General features: G+C 55.3%; 1 protein-coding gene across 2 annotated transcripts in view; it reads left to right on the top strand.

Moving 5' to 3' along the window:
• LOC111150313 (nucleosome assembly protein 1 like 4) overlaps positions 1 to 20,183 on the top strand; it is a 43,030-nt gene that overhangs the window by 557 nt on the left and 22,290 nt on the right. For both annotated transcript variants that reach the window (XM_022507767.1, XM_022507765.1), the window contains exons 2-7: positions 6,567 to 6,701; positions 8,874 to 9,818; positions 10,213 to 10,348; positions 15,699 to 15,729; positions 16,570 to 16,628; positions 19,218 to 19,317. In XM_022507767.1, the coding sequence (XP_022363475.1) occupies positions 9,789 to 9,818; positions 10,213 to 10,348; positions 15,699 to 15,729; positions 16,570 to 16,628; positions 19,218 to 19,317 (356 nt within the window). In that variant the 5' untranslated portion in view covers positions 6,567 to 6,701; positions 8,874 to 9,788. The remainder of the gene's footprint in view (positions 1 to 6,566; positions 6,702 to 8,873; positions 9,819 to 10,212; positions 10,349 to 15,698; positions 15,730 to 16,569; positions 16,629 to 19,217; positions 19,318 to 20,183) is intronic.

The following is a 20,183-nucleotide window of genomic DNA, read 5'->3' as shown; positions in this document are numbered from 1 at the left end:
GGGGAGGCCGGGGCGGCGGGCGGCGGCGGGGAGCGGGGCGGCCGCGGGTGACCCGCCGCCCCGCCCCCCGCCCCGGCGCGGCCCTGAAGGTCAGGAGGTGCTTTGTTCCCGCGTGGCGGTCCGCCCGGCCGGCCCGCGTCGTGACCCCGAGGGGAGCGGCGGCCGCGGGCCCCCTTTGTTTCCGGGGCGCCGGGCTGTGCCTGCGGGAAGCCGCCCTGCGGGGTCGGCGCCCGCGTCTGTCCTGGAGCTCGGAGACGCCGGCGGCGCCCACGGCGGTGCGTTTCCGCGGACGGCCCGGGGCCGCTTTCCCGAGCGCGCCCGCTGCTGCGCGCCGGCGGAGGGCCGTGTGGCGGCGACGAGACCCGCCCGTCTGCGGGGTGGGGGGCGGGGTCCCCGGGACGTGCGGCTGCGGGTGTGCGCCGCCGCCGTGCGGCCGAGGGGGGGGCGCGGCTCGCACGTGCGACCCGGTGCCTGCCGTCCCGGCCCCCGCTCGGAGGCCCCGGGCGCTGGCCCGCCGGCGATAGGGCCGGTCCGAGGCGGCGCCGCTCGCGTGAAGCTGGCCCGGCGCTCCCGCGGCCGCGAGGAGGGGGAAGTTCCGCGGGGTCGGCTCGGTCCCGCCCGGGAGGGGTTGGGCCCGGCCACCGCGTCCCGCTGCGGTCTCTGGGCCCCTCCCGAGCGCTGGGTGCGTCCGGCAGTGGAGTCTGCGGACCGTTCCAGCCGGCGGTGCGGGAGGCCGCGGGCTTCCCGGGGGGCCTGGCCAAAGCCGGCTGGAGGCGGGAGGCCGGGCCGGTGAAGCGGCCGGCGCGTGCGGGTCTCCGCGTCCCAGTTGGTGCCGCGCACTGCTCGGGCCGAGGGAGGCTCCTGCTTTCGCGGCTGGGATGGCGGATCCCGGCGCGGTCTCAGAGGGTCGCTGGAGCGGAGGCCGGTCAGTAGGAGCGCTGGCGGCGGAGTCCGCTGCCCAGCACGTTGCGGGGACAGAGGGACCCGCGGCTGCGTCGCTTCGGGTTGTGGCTGGAGTCGTGGGGCCCTTCTGGCCTGCTGAGGGCCGGCGCCCTCCCAGCCTTCGTGTCTGGCCACGCGCGGCCGGGTGCTGCCCCAGCGGGCACAAAGCAGCGTGCGGGCGCTCGCGTGGGCTTGGCACTGTGTGTGCACAGCAGCGGCGGTGGTCGGCGGGGCGGGGCCGAGCGGACCTGTGCGCTGGGCTGGTCGCGCGGCTCGCGGCTCTGTGCTGCCGTGCGGACCACCCGCCTCTCTGTGCTGTCCTGGGTGCGGACGTGTTTGCCTGTGGGGCCGCTGGCTGCCCGCGTGGAGGAAGGGCCCCAGCCGGCGTGGTGGTCAGTGCCGCGTGTGACTTCCTCCCGCAGCGGATAGGGACAGCGTCCCGCCCGCCTGTCGGGCTCCAGCAGCCCTTGGCGCCGGCGCACGTCCGTGCCCTGAGTGCTGAGCAGCCAGGGCTGGGGCTCACGTCCTCGGGCTTGTCTCCTCTGCGGCGGCCGGTCGCGCTGTCGTGTCCGGTGGAGGTGGCTGCGGACGGGGAGGGTCAGGCCACGGGCGGGCTTAGGATCACTTGGTTTCGGAGGTTTTTTCTTGCTTCCTCTTCGTTGTCCACAGTTTTAAAATGGCTTAAGACTGTTTCCAGAAGCTTGTGTTGTGCTGCCACAGGTCTTGCCAGAAAACCTGACCGCGTTTGGCTGGGAACGGTAGTTCCGGTGTCTGTGGGCCGGAGCGTGCTCGGTGAGACGGGCGGAGCCGCCGAGTGCCGAGGCCGTGGGGAGGCCTGAGGGCTCCGTCTGGAACTGCCGCCTCAGAGGCGCTCACGAAGCAGGAAGCGTGTTCGGGCGTCCGCGGCACAGGGTAGTGACCACGCAGCGTGGCCGCTCCGCCTCGGGGACGGGTCCTCGCAGCGCGTGGCTGTCTGCCGGCCTTCCCTGCGTCGTGTGGTCTCTCCCGGGTTGGCAAGTCCCCGCGTGCCCAGGCCGTGTCCTTACCCCGTGGCAGAGCCTTGGCAGTGGGCAGTGGGCAGACTGCAGCGGACCGCAGTGACACGTGTGTTCGCCACAGCCGCTGGGGCTGCCCCTGCTGTCTGGGAAGGCGGGGCCGCTGTCCTTCGCCGTTTGATGTGAGCTTCCCGAGCAGCCGGAGGCGGGAGAGCTGGTGTGTTTCTGCAGCAAGACCGCTGTGAGCCCGCGGTGGCCGGTGCTGCTGGGTCACCGCTGTGTCGCCTTCCGTCTCCTCTCAGCAGCGCACTCCACGGCTGTTGAAACGGAACGTGCTTCCGTTCTGGGCTCGCGACCTCTGTCCGCACGGTGCGGTCCGGCGTTATCTGGAAGATGAGACGATTTCCATCAGGTTTGGGGTAGGGAGGTCGACGGACGCCTCAGACGTTTGCGTGTGGCGGTCAGGAAGCGCAGCTGTAAGGAGTAACTTTCCGCCGTCGCTCTGCGCAGGGAAACAGCTCTCGGAGCCGCGTCGGTGCATCTGTGTGTCCGTTGCTTCGCGCGCCTCCGTCTGTGCCGCGCTCGGTTCCAGGTCCCGGGGCACCGCGGCGAGCAAAGCGAAGAGCCTGCCTCCGTGATGTCCGTAGCGGGGGACAGAGACAGCTGAGGTTGCGGCAGGTGCTCTGGAGAAGAAAGGTGGAGGAGTAAGGACTAGGGTGGGCGTGATTTTTTGAAAAGATTTTATTTAGCGAGAGAGCGGGAGGGAGGGACTCTCACGCGGACGCCGTCCCGGGTGCGGAGCCGCGTGCGGGGCTCCATCTCAGGACCCCGAGATCGCGACCTGAGCCGAAGGGGACGCTTACCCGACGGAGCCCCCCACGCGCCCCAGTTGTGGTTTTTAGGTGGGGCGAAGAGGGGAGATCTCAGAGCGGCCGGACTTTGAAACGCCGGAGTGAGGGAAACTTGGAGACGTCGGCCTCGTTGAGTCTGCACTAGTGAGCTGCGGAGGAGACGGGGAGAACCTGGGCTTGCAGCAGCCCGGAGCCCCTCTGCCTGAGGAGAAACCAAGCGTCTGCTCAAGGAAGGGAACTCGGTTTTGTGTTTTCTTCTGGAGAACCGAGGGCTTGGTGTCTTGCCAGCTTCTGAAGAGGCGGTTGGTTTGCCGTTGTCTGGTGGCCCTTCGAGCTTGCAGGCTCGCCTGACTTCCTCCGGGGGTTCAGACGCTCCGCGGGAGAGACGCGGGTGTGGGGGGCGCCCTCACGCGGCTCAGGGGCACGCAGGGACCCCTCAGCTGCGAGTGACAAGCAGACCGTCTGGCCGCTGGGTCCTGCGCTGGCTCCGGCGGTCGCTCACTGTCCCCGTGGGACTTGTCCTTCGGTGGGAGACAGGCGTGCGTTGTCGATCCATCCTTCGGAAGATGCAACGAAGCAGTAACGCACGCGCGGAGGTACCGATGCCCTGCGTCCTAGCGCCTGCCTGTAGTGCCGCGCTGTTTGCCTGTCTTGGTTCACCTGTAAACAAACATACGCTTTTTTATTTTACTGTTTTAAAGATTGATTGGAGAGAGCGACAGCCATGCCAGTCGGGGAGGGGGACAGAGGGAGAGAATCTCCAAGCTGCCTCCTGAGACCTGGCGCTCCGTCTCACTACCCATGAGATCGTGACCTGTGCCGGAACCAAGAGTCGGACGGACACTCCATCCGTGAAGCGACGGCCTTTGGCTCAGGTCGTGATCCCAGGGTGCCGGGATCGAGCCCTGCGTCTAGCTCCCGGCTCAGCCGGAAGTCGTCTTCCTCCTTTCCCACTCACCCTGGTGGTTTTCCCTCGCTTGCTTTGTCTCTGTCAAATAAATAAAATCTTTTAAAAAAAAAATGTTTTTTCACAAATGTCCAAAAGAAAAGGAAAAACATATATTATCAGTTACTATATACAGTTGAAATCAGTTTGAATCCAGCTTCAAGACTGTCTTTAGGAGCTTAGGACCCGGGCGGTCTCTTTGCTGAGAGTGAGGCATAGTGAGCAAGGACACTCCCCTTACTGGAGAAACTTACGTAAGTGTTTTGGTTGTTTGCGATAGACGTGTCTTCACGCGCTTGCACACTGAATGCAGCCCAGTCAGCTCCCCATGCTCAGGAGCATCGTGCTGGGCTGCATAAGAGATCTGCCGGTCAGGGCGGTACCAGCGAGAGCCGCAGCGTCCCGGGGCTTCCTGGATTAGCCAGGTTGTCCGACTGGAAACACTGGGGTTTCTTGCAAGGGGTATCCTGACCTTCTTAGATTAGATGGTTCCCTTGTCCTTTCTGATGTGGTCTTAAGCTAAAACGTGATCCAGTCCTGGAGGACTTGGACCTTCACGCCAGGGCTGATCCCACTCCCTCTTAGGTTCATAGGGATCCGCATCCCTCAGACTTTGATGTGAACCACGTGATTCTGCTATCCAGCTCGTTAACACCACCCTCACTGAAGAAAAATTGCGGACTATAATGAGACTCTAAAGTCTTACAGAGCCACTGGGCTACATTTAATTTTAGTTATTCACTTATTTCATGGAAAGACATTGAGGACCTTTGACTTAAGACAGAGAATGTTGGTTATGTGAAGGGCGACTGCATTCCCCCGCTTACTCCTTCTTTGTGTCTTAGAAATGGCCCAGCTTGAAATTATACTTACTGTAGCTATAGACTAAGTGTTGTCGTGTGTGTTTTTTCTTTTTTTTTTTTTTTTTAAGATTTTATTTGACAGAGATCACAAGTAGGCAGAGAGGCAGGCAGAGAAGGGGGGGGGAGCAGGTTCCCTGCTGAGCAGGGAGCCTGATGTGGGGCTCAGTCCCGCGACCCTGAGATCATGACCTGAGCTGAGGTCAAGAGTTGGATGCTTAACTGACTGAGCCACCCTGGTGCCCTATAGACTTTTTAAAATTAGGAATTTAGTTATATATGGATAATTTGCCACAAAAACTAAAAATTTTCCCCATGGAAACAACTTTTTTGTTGGGGTTAAAAATCTGTAAATAGGGTTGTGAGGTATCTTACATAAGTAAAGATAAAACATTCATTCATGCAGTCGTGGAAATTTGGATGCCAGCCCAAGTTTAGAATCGTGGACTCAGTTGTTAGTGCTGGGAGGGACCTGAACGACTGTATTCTTCGATATTTTTTAATGTTCTTTTGCCTGGTGACCCGTTCGTATTTTAATACGATCGCCTCGAGGTGAAGCAGACCTTCAGCTGAAGCTTCAGCGTACCAGCGTTTAAAACAGACGGATGTTTGTCTTTCTCCAGCCCGCAGACTTGGTAGTTCCTTGTTACTTTCTATCCGAACTAGTCGGGACGGCTGGGCGTGAGAGCTGACAAGTAGAACTCTCGCTCGTCTATAACGTCACCAACCCTAGACTGGTTTTCCTTGTACGAAGGGAGAACTGTTGAGAGGACCTGGATTTGCTGGTCTCTGCCAAGCAGCAGGCGGCGTGCCGGCGTGTCGGCGTGCCGCAGTTGTAGAAGCCAGAGGAGGCCTGCAGCGGGCCGTGTGCTCTGGGCGCCTAGCCCGTGTCGTCGTGTGTTCGCAGCAGCCCCTCGGGAGGCCCCGTCCAGTGTGTGGGTGTCGGACCCCGGTTACACAGCTGGGAGACGGCGGGGTGGGCCTCCGAAGCAGGTCACTGTGCGCTCGCTGTGTTCTAGGTGGCGAGTCCTCGTTTGCTGCTGCCCAGTCCTCAGACACGGCCTCCTTCCCTCGTGTCGGCTCGTTACTGTGTTTGTGTTTCTCCTGCCGCCCTCGATGGAGCGCTTCGCTTTGTTTTCGCCAGTGTGGTGTCGCGTTCAACTGGACTGCTTTGTCGTCGTGCCACCAGAAATAGTGTTCGGCAGCACACGGCTTCACATAGCTGGGTATAAAGGGGATCATTATGTGAACGGAGTCTGTTACTTGGAAGTGGCGTCATGTTTCCGGAAGGTGAAGCTCTCGGGCCTGTGTCCTGCAGGGGCGCGTGTTCGCTCGACAGCTCTGGTCCCAGACCCCAGACGCTGCTCAGGGCCCTGGGGCCACACAGCGCACAGCCTAGGAGGAGCGTTGTTACTTCGCATTTTCCTAGACAGCGGCGCTCTCGGGAGTGGTGCTGCACGCGGGACCCGGACTGACCAGGCTGTCGATGGTCATCTTTCCCCAAGGACGGCAGCAGGCATCTTGAGTGAAGCTGGTGGAAGCGGCCGCAGGAGGTGAAGCGGTTGGTGGTAGGGAAAGGTCAGGAGGGTCTGGATCTGAAGCGTGCAAGGATGTTATTCTAAAATGGAACCAAAGGACGTGAAATGGAGAATCTCATGCACACGGTTTTAGAAAAACACGACCGAGACTGATTTCCCACAAATGCTTGATTTATAGAAGATGGAACTTCTCGTACAATTAGTGAGCGTCCGCCAAGGATCTCCTTATCTTTGAGCCAGTGAACTCACTGGGTGACATTTTTGCTGGATTTTCCCCTTTTATATTCTTCCCACAAAAGCGGTCTGCCCTAAACCTTTAGTAGTTCCGTAGCTCGCTGCATTTTCGTGTCCTGAATCACAGTCCCTCTGCTATTCCTGCAGAAACTCAACGTCTGGTAACTCGACCTTGCCTCAGTTTACCTCTTTTCTTTCAGGTTAATATTACATGGTGTCAGGAGTGGGAACTGAAGGAGCCAGCCCCTGAGGAGCGACGACCCCCAGAATCGAGCGAGGTACCCATATTTGAGCCCTTTGTGCTCTTTGCTTCCACGAGTTGCCATCACTTTCAGGTTGGTGAGTCTCTCCGTTAATCAAGCTCTCCCTTCTTTTGGTTGAACCTCTCAGACTTTATTCAGGATTTGTCAGTCCCTTTTTTTCTTAACCTTATAACGGGATCCCAGTCATCTAAATGTTCTAAGGGTGCCCCCCTTTGAGGAACCCTGGCCAGTTCTATATGCCTGTTTTTGCCTGTGTCTCAGTCTTACTGAGAAGGGTAACTGAGGGCTCCGATGGCCATTATGGGGAACCTTTCGTCTTTTGAGACTTTTCTTTCTCCCAACTGAGTTAGAAGACCATGGCTACAAAACTAAAGAATTCAAGTGGAATAGTTACTTTCATTAGTATCTGGAGGTTTCTGAAAGTGTTGAGGATTCTAAAGTTGCCTCCTTATAAAATATTGTTTCCAAACTGACTGAAGCAAATAAACAAGTAAAGACGGATAAAAAGTAAAGTGTCAGAGGCCTCTTTCTTGGTGCCGGCCAAGGTTCCCTCCTACCCGCACGGCCCCGCCTCCTTCCATATCCCTCTTGGCCTCCTTGCCCCTCCTCTGTCTGATCTTCCTTTCTTTCCTTTCACTGAAACCTCGTCAGCTTTAACCCATTAAAACCTTCCCTTTCAAAACTAGATCTTCTGAGGATGCTGCTAAACCACCCCAAAGTGCCTGTGCCCCATGGACAGAAGCTGAGCTTAGGGCTATAATTAAGGACTTCCCCAGGGTAACCGAGGGTCCTCATAGCGGGTGGAGGAATTCAGTATTGTAACCCTGACTTACCAGCCTGGTCTCCGATCTCTGTCCGTTCACGTGCTTGTTGGAGAAGGTCCGGCCCGGTGTTGGATGAAAACAACCTAGGGTTTAAACCATACTAGCCACCAGCCCTTTTACGTGACCAAGCTCGCAGCATAGCCAAAAGGCTACATGAAGTGGTCCCTAGGGCTTTCCCCAAGCCCATGGACTAGAATAAGATTCCCACACGCACCCAGAAGCCTGCTGAATCTGTCTGTGAATGTTACGTGGCTATCCATGACTCTTACGTTGTTTTCAAGGAAAATTCCAGGCTTCCCGTAGGTGTTGAGTCCACCCTGGTGGTGTCCTGCACGACCCTGCCGTTAGTGCAGACAGTCTGCCCGCTGGAAAAAGGTCACTGTAAATTGAAGTCCAAGCAGTTGCAACCCTCCCACGAGGCAGTGGCCAAACCCTCCCCAGTGATGGGACCCCAAGGGCCCACGAAGACCATTTCCCAGCCTTGGGGGAGGGGAATTACTTAGAATGGGGTGACTGTTCTCCAGTTTGGGGATGAATTTTCTCACCATTTCAGTTAACACTTGAACTGTTCTGTTAGTGCGCAACCCTAGATCGCACTGTCCCTCCTCGGAGTAATGCTTGCGCCGCTGGTGGGGCTCAGACAGACCACAGCATCGCCCTGTCTCTCAGCCCATGGCCTTTAAGCTGGGGTCTGTGCGAGGACCAGTCACTGCTCTTCAGCGGTCTGGCGCCTGTACGTCTGTGTAGGCTGAGATGTCCCGGGGAAATACATTGCATGTCTTTTCTCCTTTCCCAAAGGGGAAATAGTCCTTGAGTTCAAGTCTAGTACTCAGGAGCGTTCCGGCCCCATTACTGCACTCTGCAAACCAAAGTAGACCAAACTTGGGGCTCGTCCCCACTGTCAAACCTGGTACCCCCATTCCTGGGGCAAAATCCTCCACAGAGCAAGGCAAATCCATAGTGTTCCTCCCATTAATATCTAGATCGACCCTTCAGAATCTCTCCCAAGAATAAATCAGTACCCTGTAAGTAGTAAAGAGGCCTCCCCAGGGCATCAGGCCTAGAAGACAGTAAGGACTCATCATCCTTTGTACAGTCCTCGAAATATCCCTATTTTACCCACGAAAATTCTGTGCCCAGGGATGGAGCTCGGTCCGGCGCATTAAGGCAGGAAACACTGTAATTCCCCCACCCAGTTGTGTCTAATCCGTGTGCACTGTTGGTTTCCAGCCCTGCTGTAGGAGGCGTCTTTTTTCTCTTTTTAAACTGTAGTTAAGTTACGCAGTCCATTTTTTTAGTATTCCTTTTGATAGCGGTATATAGAAAAAGGTAATGGCCCTTTGGCCTTTACCTGGGAAGGATAAGACTATTCGCGGATAGTCCTGCCTCGAGGGTTTACTGAGGGTTCTTCTCCACACAGAGTGCAGCAGCCGACTTAAATGACGTGCTCTCCTCCAGAGGCTTCATCTCAGCACAGATACGTAACGGATTTCGCTCTTTGCTTGCCTTCCCAAGGCTGCTATCCTAAAGACCTGTTGACCTGTTCACCTGTAAAAAATCTTAGTCATTAACAGACGCAAAAAATGGCCATTTGTTCAAACCTCTGGTTCAAGATTTAGGATAACTTAATCTCAGAATGGGAATACTTCCTGAAAGACTTCAGGGCATTTTAAACTTTCTGTACCCCAAGGTCAAATGTGAATTACAGGGTTTTCTTGGCTTGGGTCACAGTTGGATTCCAAACCTTAATAGCTGAGCCCCTTTGTGCCACACAAAAGAACACCAAACTGGACCCCATTGTTTGGGATGACCAATATATTTTCTCCTTTAAGACTTTGAAGGACGGTAGTAAGTCCGCCTATCCTCAGACACCCAGATTATCAGCTACGTTTTCCCTTTCGTAGATGAGAAGGAAGTAGGTGCCCTCAGATAACTTATCCCAAAACATGGGGCTATCACAGACCCCTAGGTTACTCTGGCCAACAGTTAGGTCCACTGCCTGAGGTTACATCCCCCTGCCGTAGCGCTCTGCTCGCCACCACCCTTAGTCGAGGCTACTAAAGGGATAGGGGATCTTCCTCAACCCTCTTGACAGTGTCGGGGCTATTGAGGCTCTCTTGAAGTCACGCCACACCCAGTACCTTTGAGCAAGCTCTTTCCTCCTGTCAAGCCCTCTTACTGACCCCCACCCCATCCCTCTTGTTCACGGTAGTAGTCTTAGCCCTGCTGCCCTTCTTCCCTCTTCCGCTGATGGAACTCCCCACGACTGTCTTTCACAGATCACCTGTTGACCCTATAAGAAACCCCCGTGACACACAGTGATCTTTCCTGGTTGATGGGTGACTCTTACCTGAACTGTGGAAGTGTGAGTTTCGTGCTGGGTATGTGATAACAGTTTGGAGGTTTTTGAGGCTCAACCCTTACCTTTGGCCACTTCAGCTCAAACCAGCTGAAATCGATGCCCTCACTTGAGCCTTTTAGCTGAAAGCAGGACAGCAAATGCTGCTCCTGATTGTTCTTATGCCTCTGGAAGGCCCACGATCTTAGACTCTTAGGGGGAAACAACAGGGCTTCCTCGGTTCTCGTGGAGGTGAAATTAAGAATGGCTTCTGTGCCCCAAATCTAGTGGTTGCCATAGTGCCCCCAGTAGCTCTAACTGTGGCATGTCTGATTCACTGGAAGCCAAAGGAGTCTGCTTCGCCATTGCCCCCGTAAGAAGTGCGGCCCTAAGAAAGCCGTTGACCAAACTTCTGTTATAGCCCAGAAGATGGCTCCCGCAGCGAGGACCAAGGAGTGACCAGGGAAGAGCAGAGCTGACCCGTGAAAGAGAGAAGCAGAGTTGGAGATCTGAAGGCTGTTGGTCCCACAAAGAAGAGGGACTCTGCTTTGTACCCAGTAAGATGCTGGTCCTTCAGAAGTTCTAAAGCTTTCCTTATTGGCCACTGTGCCTGAATTAAACCGTTGGTCACCCGAGGAATGATAACATTTACGGGTTAGTATTGGTGGGAAAACACCAGCAAGGCCACAGAGAGCACCACCTGGTTGTTCACCTGACCTGAGTGCAGCCCCGGAAGTTGGCTGGCACCACCCCAGGACCACTCACGGCCTGGCAGGTGAATTTCATACATTTGCCTCATCTCACGGATATAAATACATTCTCGTGGTAATTTGCATATTTTCACATTGGACTGGAGCATTTCCGTGTCGAAAGGTCACTGCCTCTTCCTTAAAGTCCTTTGAGGTAGGACTTTTCCCACTGGGGGAGTACCGTGGTGATCAGGAGACCCACATCCCTGGACCAGTGAGCATTAGACGAGTGTGGGCCATGTGGCCAGTTCTGCATGTTTCTGCTCTGTAGCCTCGGACTTCAGGACTGGCCCCCGTACACAGAGAACTGTGAAGATCAGTTTGCTAAGTCAGTTGAAACCCTCTAAACAGCTTGGCCCCAAGAACCGCTGCTGCTTCCTTGAAACCCTTAGTCCTGCTCCACTCAGTATCACAGACTCTCTCCTCGGAAGTAATTACCGGACGGCAGCGCACCCCGCTCCCGCTTCCTTGGACCCACAGCTAGAAAACGGGGACAGACTTGAGTATTGCAAGGGTCTAATTAAATCCATTGAGAGTAATCACGCCGTGGTAGTGTAGGACGGTCTTTCCCCAGCAAGTCCCGAGAGACAGGAGACGTCGGACATCACACCTCACAGCCGGCTGAGTTCATCTGCTGGAAAAGACATCTCCGTGAAGATGCACTCCAGCCTTGTTGAGAGGCTGCCTGCCAGGTGTTACTGAGGAACCCCAGTGCCACCAGGTTCCAAGAGACAGACTCCTGGATTCATGTGTGCCTGCTGAAAAGGCCCCAAAACCTGGGAGGACCTACATCCCAGCTGGTAGCTGAAAGCTAAAAATTTTCAAGACTGAAATACATGGCATTGGAAGCAGTCAGCCTCCCCAGGATACCGGGGTCAGGCCTGTAGCACCTCCCGCTTCGTGGGACTCTGCGTTGCCTGACCGCTGAGTCCTGCTGTCCAAAGTTGTCATTGTTCCTTTGCCAGTCTCCTTGGCACTCCTTGGTTTGCCGGTAACGTACTCCTTTGTTCCCAGTCCACAGACACGGTTTGATTCCACCGACCCTGCGCGTTGCTGGGTTTGCCCTGGAGTGAGCACTCACGACACGCCCGGACTGGTGGCCTGGCCGTTACCCCTGGAAGGATGGCAGAAGCTTTCTGCCGGAGATGACAGGGCCTTCCCCTCCTGCCTTGGAAGCCGTACACATTCTTCCGGCAGGGTGGCACCAGACGTCACGGCATTCCGTCGGGTGCTCCTCCCCATAGAGGAACACGCACACTCAAGTCCGTGCGTCTGCCCGTGGCCTTTCTCTGTGTCCCACAGACAGTGACAGGACGAGCAGAAGTCAAGGCTGCTCCCAGGTAGTGCGTGTGACGACGGCGGTGCAGGACTCAAGGTCGTATGCTCCGCACGGGGATCGAAGCGACGACAAGGTCTCCGGTACTGTAGCTCTGTGCAGGGTACTGGGAACGGGAGGCCGAGGTGCTTCCTTTCAGTGGTGCCTCGTGAGCAGTTGCTCAAAAATCTAGCAAAGGGTGGAAATGAATTCAACATGCTTTCTCCTGGGCAGATCCCCAGATCACTGGAACCTCCCCCACAACCACCAGACTCACTTGTTAGTCCAAATATATTGAAATTTAAGACATTCCTGTAACCATGTCTGTGGTGCTGAAAGCCCCGCTTACGGCATGTTTGTGGAAATGACCGTGTTTTGATTGTGAGGCCGTCTTTTTCACTCCAGGGGAAGAAACTGGGCAAAGGGGTCTACCTGACCTCCCATCTTTAGAAAACACTAGTTAGTTCTTTCTATGCCCCCTGGAAAGGATGCTGTGAAGTTGTTGCCCTCACTCCTGCTGCTGAAACCAGGAAACCCTTCCTCCTGGCACCCCTGCATCCATTCTGGGGCTTTCTCCCGCTGTCTTAAAAGAGCACCTGGTAACAGGGACGGATAGCACTTTGGGTGCGTGCCCATGAGTACCCCCGATAGATAAGGATCTGCCTGAGCCTTGTTCCCTTGGTGGGTTGGGCCGCAGCACTTCTAAAGACAACTCGGAGCCTGTGGTCGTGGTACGGCCGTCACTGCTCCCGTTAGAGCTTCTGAGCATGACCAGCCGAGCTGGAGAGTCGGTAGTGGGCTTCAAAACCACGTCCCGTGCCTTCACCCTCCACAGCGGGGAGGGCAGGAATGCCGTTTTTGTATTAACAAATTGTAGGAAGTGATGCAAGAATGAAAAGTAACACGGTAGTATCAGACTCTGAACTGAGATAAGCCAGGTTCCCGGGCACCTGGGACGCTCTCGTCTTACTAAATGCGGGCGGCTGGGGAAACTGGTCGACGGGGTTTCCAGCCAGTAGCCGTAAGTGAACCTTCGACCGCGAGTATAATCCTCCGAGACGTAGGCACAGACTAAGGGTGGTTTTCCCTCCCAAGATTTCTGAGGCTCGAGTGTGAGACGCGCGACTGGATTCCCCCATTTCTCGACTGTTGGCTGTTCAGGTGAGGCCTGATCCCCTCTTGCCGTTTCCCTCCTGTGAGGGACAGACATCGGAGGATGTCCCTTCAGTTCGGGGGGCCGCCATCCACTCACAGCTACGGACCCCTCTGACCAAGCCAGCCCCCCAGGGCCTTCTGTGAAAGATGTGGATCAGAGGGGACATTTGGGAGGACTTGAACCTAAAACAGAACTAAAGGCTTTGAAGTGGAGAATCTCGTACGAAACAGCGAACTAGAGGACTGTCTGGCCGATTGCCCTTGAACGCTTGACCGACAGAAGATGGAAGCGGTCTCCAGCCAGGGAGTGACCACCGAGCGCCTCTTCCCGCCTTGGAGCTGTTGCGCTTGCCGCATGGCTCCTAACTGGATCGCCCCCTTCCGTGCAGAAAAGCAGCCCGCCCTGGCCCTTCAGCCGACTCGCCCGTGGCTCCCGACTCCAGTTCTGTGCTCTTCCCAAGTCAGCTCTCTTGCCGGCCATCAAGCTTGCCTGGGTCTGTGTCCTTTGTCGTAGGTGATGGAAACTCGGGTCCACATCCTAGCAGCCGGATGACCTTGGGACGGGCGTGCTGCCTTGACCAGCCTCTGTGTCCTTGACCACACACACAGGACGTTGCCTCCCTGGCAGGGTTGGCGCTGGGTAGAAGATGTGGGAAAGCGCCTGTCCCATGGGGCCCTTGCTAGTAGAGGAGGTGTTAGGTTCGGGGGTGGCTTGGCTGGGTGCTGCCGATGTGGGGGAAAGACCGGAGCCTGTCGCTGAACCAGCCAGGACGGCGGCTTGTGCTGAGCAGGCTCTTGCCGGCCGCCGGTGTCTGTCTGGCCGCCAGGCACTGCTGTCTGCGTCTGTTCCACGGGGCAGGTGGGTCGGGTCGGCAGGAGGTTCCGGAATCCGCCCATGCTCTCACCCGGAAGGCCTTCCGCTGCGGTCCTCCTGCTGCGTGAGTGACGGATCGGTGCGCAGGCCACCTGGGCCACAGAGGTGCGTGGTCGGGGGGAGCCAGCGGGGCTCCGCAGCCGGCGACCAGGAGGCCAGGACGGCAGCTCTGAGGCTGCTGTCGTCAGCTGTTTTCTTGAAGTCTTCCCCGCCTTGTACTTGTCCCATGGCGCGTGGGGGACAGCAGAAGGGGCGCATGGAGATACTGTGGCTGTGGCCGGACGCCTGCGGAGAACCGCAGAGGAGCGGGAGCTGGGGTCAGCGTTGAAGGAGACGCCTAGAAGGGCCCAGGATTCCGGGTTCTGTTGGGGGGACTCGGGACTCAGCCGCAGGTGCTGGGTAGCACTAAGGAGTCTCTAGAGCCCTCACGGACCATGGGCACGTGTGGGGGCGGGCGGGTGGCCACCCCTCGCGGAACGTTCGTCTCACTGTTGTGCTCCTTCTGGGCGTATCAGCAAAAACCAAAGTAGCCAAAGAAAAATGCAGTTGAGCGGGAAACGGAACAGGTGCAGACCGTAAATTCCAGTCAGAGCTGCTCTCCTTAGACGCGGGGGTTTCGTTGTTCCACATTGTGGTGGAGGGCTCGAGTCCTGCTTGGGGACCTGAGAACATGAGCCCGGGCCAGCACTCGGGACACCGCCGCGACGCCACTGGGACGCGTGTGCTTTACGTGTGAGAGGCAGGAGCGTCACCACCTCCGACCGGTGTCACGTTCGTCAGGCTTTTGAGACTTCACTAATCACGAGTTCTTTTTAAGGAGTAAATGTCCATGATTTCACTTTAATGTTTATAGGTAAGAAATCATCTAATTTGGAGAGTCTTGTGTGTGTCTTGTAAACGTGGGGTCGTACCGAGTGTCACGTTTGTACATAGCACTGCCATCTCCAGTGTGGGAGTAAGAGAACACACAAAACCAGTGACCTTTAAAATCCTGGGGCTTCTGGGTGGCTCCATTGGTCAAGCGTCCAATTCTTGGTCTCGGCTTAGGTCTTGATCTCGGGGTCATGAGTCCAAGCCCCATGCTGAACTCCACCCCGGGCGTGTGGCGCCTACTTAAGAAAAATAATAACGGCGCTGGGGTGACTCAGTCATTCGGGGGCCTGCCTTCAGCTGAGGTCGTGGTCCCAGGGTCTTGGGATCAAACCCCGCGTCGGGCTCCCTGCTCAGCGAGGAGCCTGCTTCTCCCTCTCCCTCTGCTGTTCCCCCTGCTTGTGCTGTTTCTCACTCTCTGTCAGATAAGTCTTAAATTTAAAATAATAATAATAATAATAATAATAGTAGTAATAATAAAACTAAAATCCGCTTGTGACTTCAAGTGTGAAAGGTAATAGAAGCACTAGTAAATGCTTTGAAGAGTTCTGGGATTGTTGGCCTCCTAGCAGAAACATATATCCCTGTTGCGGAAGCTTATTAGAGAGAGAAGGCAAATTAGAACTGATTAGTATTCCTTTGAACTCTGGTCATTTTAGCACCAAAAAGAGAGTTTGTTCATTTGTTTTTATTGAGCAAAATATGCATGCACTGAAACGCATAGATCTAAGTGCCAGATTTGATGAATTTGACAAGTGTATATACCCAAGAAACCCAACAGCCCATTTACAATCTAGACATTTCCATCACCCCAGAAAGTTCCCTCCTGCTCCTCCTGGTGGACCCTCATCCCCCATAGACAGCCACTGACTGCTCCAAGCACCCTAGAAAGTTCATTGTGAATATTTGGCGATGTTAATTGTTATAACTCTCTTAATTTGTAGGAGATCAAAACACTCAGATGGCAGATAACAGGTAAGCCAAGATGAACTTGCTAATTGGGACTTAAGTTTTAGTTGAAGAGCATGAGCCAAGCCATCCATGAGGAAATGTCATAGAAGCTCTGGTGGGATGGCTTCCCTCCCCCTCTGTGTTTGAGCCATGACGAAGGGGCTTTGCACAGGGGAAGTGTCTCAAGCATCGATACTGAGAACCCTCTCATGCGAAGTGGCCACGTTGCTGTCCGAGAGTGGCTGGACACCGCCCTCACATCATTGGCCTCTGGGGGTCGAGTGAAAGATTTTGTTTCGTGGCTCGTCCTGAAAGCTGCGTTTGGTGCTGCGTAGTGTTTGACGTGGTGTAATTTTGGTGAGGGAAGCCATGTCCAGGCGTCTTTGAAAACTGATGCACCTGTTTTCATGACGTTTCATCGTTGGTAGACTTTCTGTGGTGAGCCTACAGAGCCACCGTGGGCACTGTGTCCTGAAAACTGGGTAAGGCAGCTCTTCTTTGATCCCGTTGGCCGCTGACCACAGTGTAGCGTGCGTGTTGGTCGGCTAGTGGGTTCGGTTTGAGGGTGGGGAGCAGAGTTTTCGGGGACAGAAACTAGAAATAAAAACTAAGCAGCTTTGGCCAGGGTTGGAAATTAGAACTTTGGGGCACATGGGGTGGCGGTGGGGTGTGTTCAGTGGTAGGTGGTTTTTGTTTTATTTTGTTTTTAATGACCAAAACATACCTCATAGATACACCCATGTGTCCGTAGTTCTGTCCAAGTGTGAAGTTGTTGTAGCGCTGCCTCTTAACGTGCTGCACAAGGAAAATGCCCTTGTACTCTTTGGAACGTCTTGATAGCTAATACGTAACGTACGGTCTTAGTTTTTCAGACGGTGTTCCTTCAGACGCCTTGGAGGCTGCTAAAAATGCAAGTCACACAGGTCAGTTCACGGCCCGTGGGGAAGGGCACCGCGGGAGAGTTCGCGCGCAGAGCGGGGTGGCCTCCACTCTTGAGCTAGTGCTCGCGACAGGCCGAGTCATCCACGTGAAGCTTCACTGGGCTTCAGGGGTTTCGGGAAGTCGGAGTCGTTCACGTGAACAGAACTTCCTGTATAGCCTTCCATGACAGGAGCTTCGGGCTTTCCAGAAGTAGGCTGGCGAGCACGGTGGGCCTCCTTGTGCCCGCTGCCGCGCAGGGCCGGCGTTGCTCAGCCGGGGACCGATCTTTTCCATCTGTGTCCTTTCTTTTTCCCTGATCCTCCTGGAGCAAACCCAAGACCCCATGTCATTTTGTCCCTCAGTTCATAGATGTGTTCTTTTTTCCTCTTTTTAAAAATTTATTAGATCTATACCTTTTTCCCTCCCTTAAACTGTTTGAAAGCAAGTTGGGGGTATCTTGACTCTTTTCTTCTAAAACAGTTTCGTGTAAATTTTCTAGAACCTAGGATGAAGGCCTCTAACCCCAACGCTGTGACCACAACCAAGAAATGCGGCGTTTACACGACACTGTAGTTGTGTGAACACAGAGCTGTGTTACTGTGCCCTGCCGTTTTCGGCTGCTCCTTTTTAGCCGTAGCCCCCAGCCAGCAGTGGCGTCCAGAATCTAGTTCGGTGTCCCTTACTCTGGGGCTGTTCTCCTGCCTCTTTACCCTTCCCTGTGGTGACACAGTGGCGGGCTGTGCAGGCCAGCTGTCTTGGAGACCGGCCAGGCTCTGGATTGGTCGGGGGGTTTTCTTCCCATTAGATTCAGACTGCCACATAGTGACCTGCTGCAGGGGGAGCACACTGGGGTCGTGGCGAGGGATCCTGAGATTGCGGACTTGGGGAAGGTTGTGTCTGGAGCCTTCCCCATTGCGAGGGTCTCTTCAGTAAGTGACCTGTCGGTCATCCTGTGGACATCCTGTTCTCCCGAGTCGTGCTAATGATCCTTGTGGAATCAGGAATGACGTCGGTGTTTGCACAGGGCGCTTTTCTAAGTATGGCGGTCCGGCTGCGTACTATGGCTGTCAGAGACGGCCTTTCTCTCTCCCAGCCCCTACTTCAGTGTTCTAGACCCTTTCTCCTTCGGTGTTTCCTCAGGCGCCATCAGTACTCTTTTTGGTGTGCAGATTGTCCCACGTGGCAGTGCAGGTCTCTTCAGACTGGCTTCTGTGACCTTTTGCCTTGTCCTCTTGACCTTTGAACACCTCGTAGCTTTCTGATGCTCCATTTTTCCTGGAACTCTTGCTCTGGACCTGGAGTCTACCATTTCTGCAAGGGGCCCTGTTCCTTACAGTAGGGGGAGATGTATAAAAACCAGAACATAGATGCTAGTGTTAACGGTTTCTAGGCTTTTCAGTGGCAGGAGCTAGAGAAGATGCGTGTCTGTGTGTGGTGGGGTATTTACGTATTGTACGCGTGCCCAGTTGCATGTGTACAGAACCGCATAGATGAAACCACCCAGTGCTTCCTGGTAGCCGCTGTTTATAACTAAAATGTTGAAATTGAGTTGCCTACTTGGTATCCTTTCCTTGCCCATGTGACTTTAGTACCGAAAGGTGGGGAGAGCTCCAGGCACCTTTAGAGTCAGGTGAGGGTGCTAAATTAGGGTTCCTGGGCAGTGGGAACCAGCAGGCGTCAGTTCAGCAAACACGGAGCACCTCTGCCACAGGCCGGTGCTGTGTCGTGCCACTGTTGGTTACAGTGGAGGAAAAGCCCTCCCTTCCCCTTCAGTGTCTTGTTCGTTCGTTGGGAAACAGTGATGTGTGTGAGCCACCAGCACAGTGTCGGGGAGGAGGCCAGTGATTTTTGGGAGGGGGTAGTGAGGGAGTGCGGTGTGGAGGGGGTGGTTTGGGCAGAAGGGCAGTGTAGTTCAAGGTGGAGGCCAGAACTTGCACTTCTGGTGCACCAGGAGCCGGTGCACGTAGGACCTCCTGGGACGTGAGCTGGGCTGCCAGTAAGCACTTCTGTCCCTCAGAAGACATCGTTGCCTTGTCCCTGTCCTTGACTTCTGGGCCCCCTTAGGTCTGGGGGAGAGAAGGGGAGGTGGCAGGAGATAGGCCCCTGAACTGGGAGGTAATGGCATCTCTGGGAGGTATGCCGCTTAAACAGCTGCAGGAAGACCCAGAGCTCACTCCCTGGGTGCCCTTCAGTGCGTTTCTGACCGCCCGCTCAGCTGGGTAATGGGTCAGACGCCTTTAGAGTACATTTGAGGGGGCGCCTGGAGGGCTCGGTCAGTTAAGTGTCCGACTCTTTATTTCAGCTCACGTCATGATTTCAGGGTCACGTGATTGAACCCCAGCTCAGGCTCTGTGCTAGGCAGGGTGTCAGCTTGAAATCCCCCCCCCCCCCCGCCGCCCTCTGGTCCCCCCATCCAGAAAAAATAAAATTTTAGTATTTTCAGAACATGTTTTTAAGAAGTCACTTGCTACATTTAGAAGTTAAAGTGAACAGTCAAAGCTGGGGAGGTCCGTGCTGGTGGTTTTGTCCCCTTGGCTGTTCTGTGTTGGGCGTATCTTAAATATTCTGGCCTTGTTCTTACCTCTTAATAGAAAAGCTCACTGATCAGGTGATGCAGAATCCTCAAGTTCTGGCGGCTTTACAGGAACGGCTTGACAGTGTCTCCCACACTCCTTCCAGTTACATAGAGACGTGAGTATGACGTGCATGCGACTCGCTACAACTTAAGAAGCAAAGGGGAAAAGACCGGTTTCCTGGTTCCTTAGAATAGGAATACACGTCTTCCTCGTTGAGCAGATTTTGGGTCCTGAGAAGCAGGCACCGGGTTCCAAAGAGGAGCGCCTGGGCTTGGCAGGTGGCGGAGATGCAGGCCTGTGGTGGGCGGTTGTGGGGGGGGCGGGGGGGTTAGCTAGCCAGAGGGCCTTAGGGCCCGGCTCAGGGTGGCAGGGTGCTGGCTTCCAGCTAACTCTCCGCAGGCCGAGGTCACGGTACTGTGAGGGAGGAGGAGAGTTGAAGGTGATCATGGTCTCTCTAGTTTGCTGGCTAGCCTCTGGGCGAGTGGGGTGGCTTTCACGCAGAGGGAATGCCGGGGCTGGGAGCGAGGTTTCACGGAATAGGACTAGTCCCGTGTTGGACGAACTACATGGTACATGCCTGTTGGGGGGACAGTGTGGAGTTATTGTAACTGATTGGGGGACAGCTGGATGTAGGATATCAGGGTCCAGTTTGCTTAAAATCATTTGTTGTTTTTACTGTTAGGAAGACGAGGAAAGATAAAAGAAAATTGTAATCGTGTGATTAATGCGGAAGAGAAATAGTGGTGTTTCTGTATGTTTCCCGTTTCATTAGGTCCTCACTGTACTTCCTCCTTGTTCTCCTGCCCGCAGTAGTCCTAGAGATGGGACAGTAGTTTAGGGGTCTTGGTAAAGGACCTTTACCCTGAGGTGGCTCTGGGTAGGGTGGCAGGGTCCTTCGATGTAAGGCTGTTGCAGTGTTTATTCCAAACAGTGCTGCGTGTCGGAGCAGCTAGGACTCTGTGTATCGTCGGAGGAAGGGTA

Source organism: Enhydra lutris, unplaced genomic scaffold (genome assembly GCF_002288905.1).
Source record: "Enhydra lutris kenyoni isolate GAN:26980312 unplaced genomic scaffold, ASM228890v2 scaffoldscaffold22, whole genome shotgun sequence".
Lineage (NCBI taxonomy): Eukaryota > Metazoa > Chordata > Mammalia > Carnivora > Mustelidae > Enhydra > Enhydra lutris.
The sequence above is the reverse complement of the archived record's forward strand: the minus strand, read 5'-3'. Positions and strand labels throughout refer to the sequence as shown.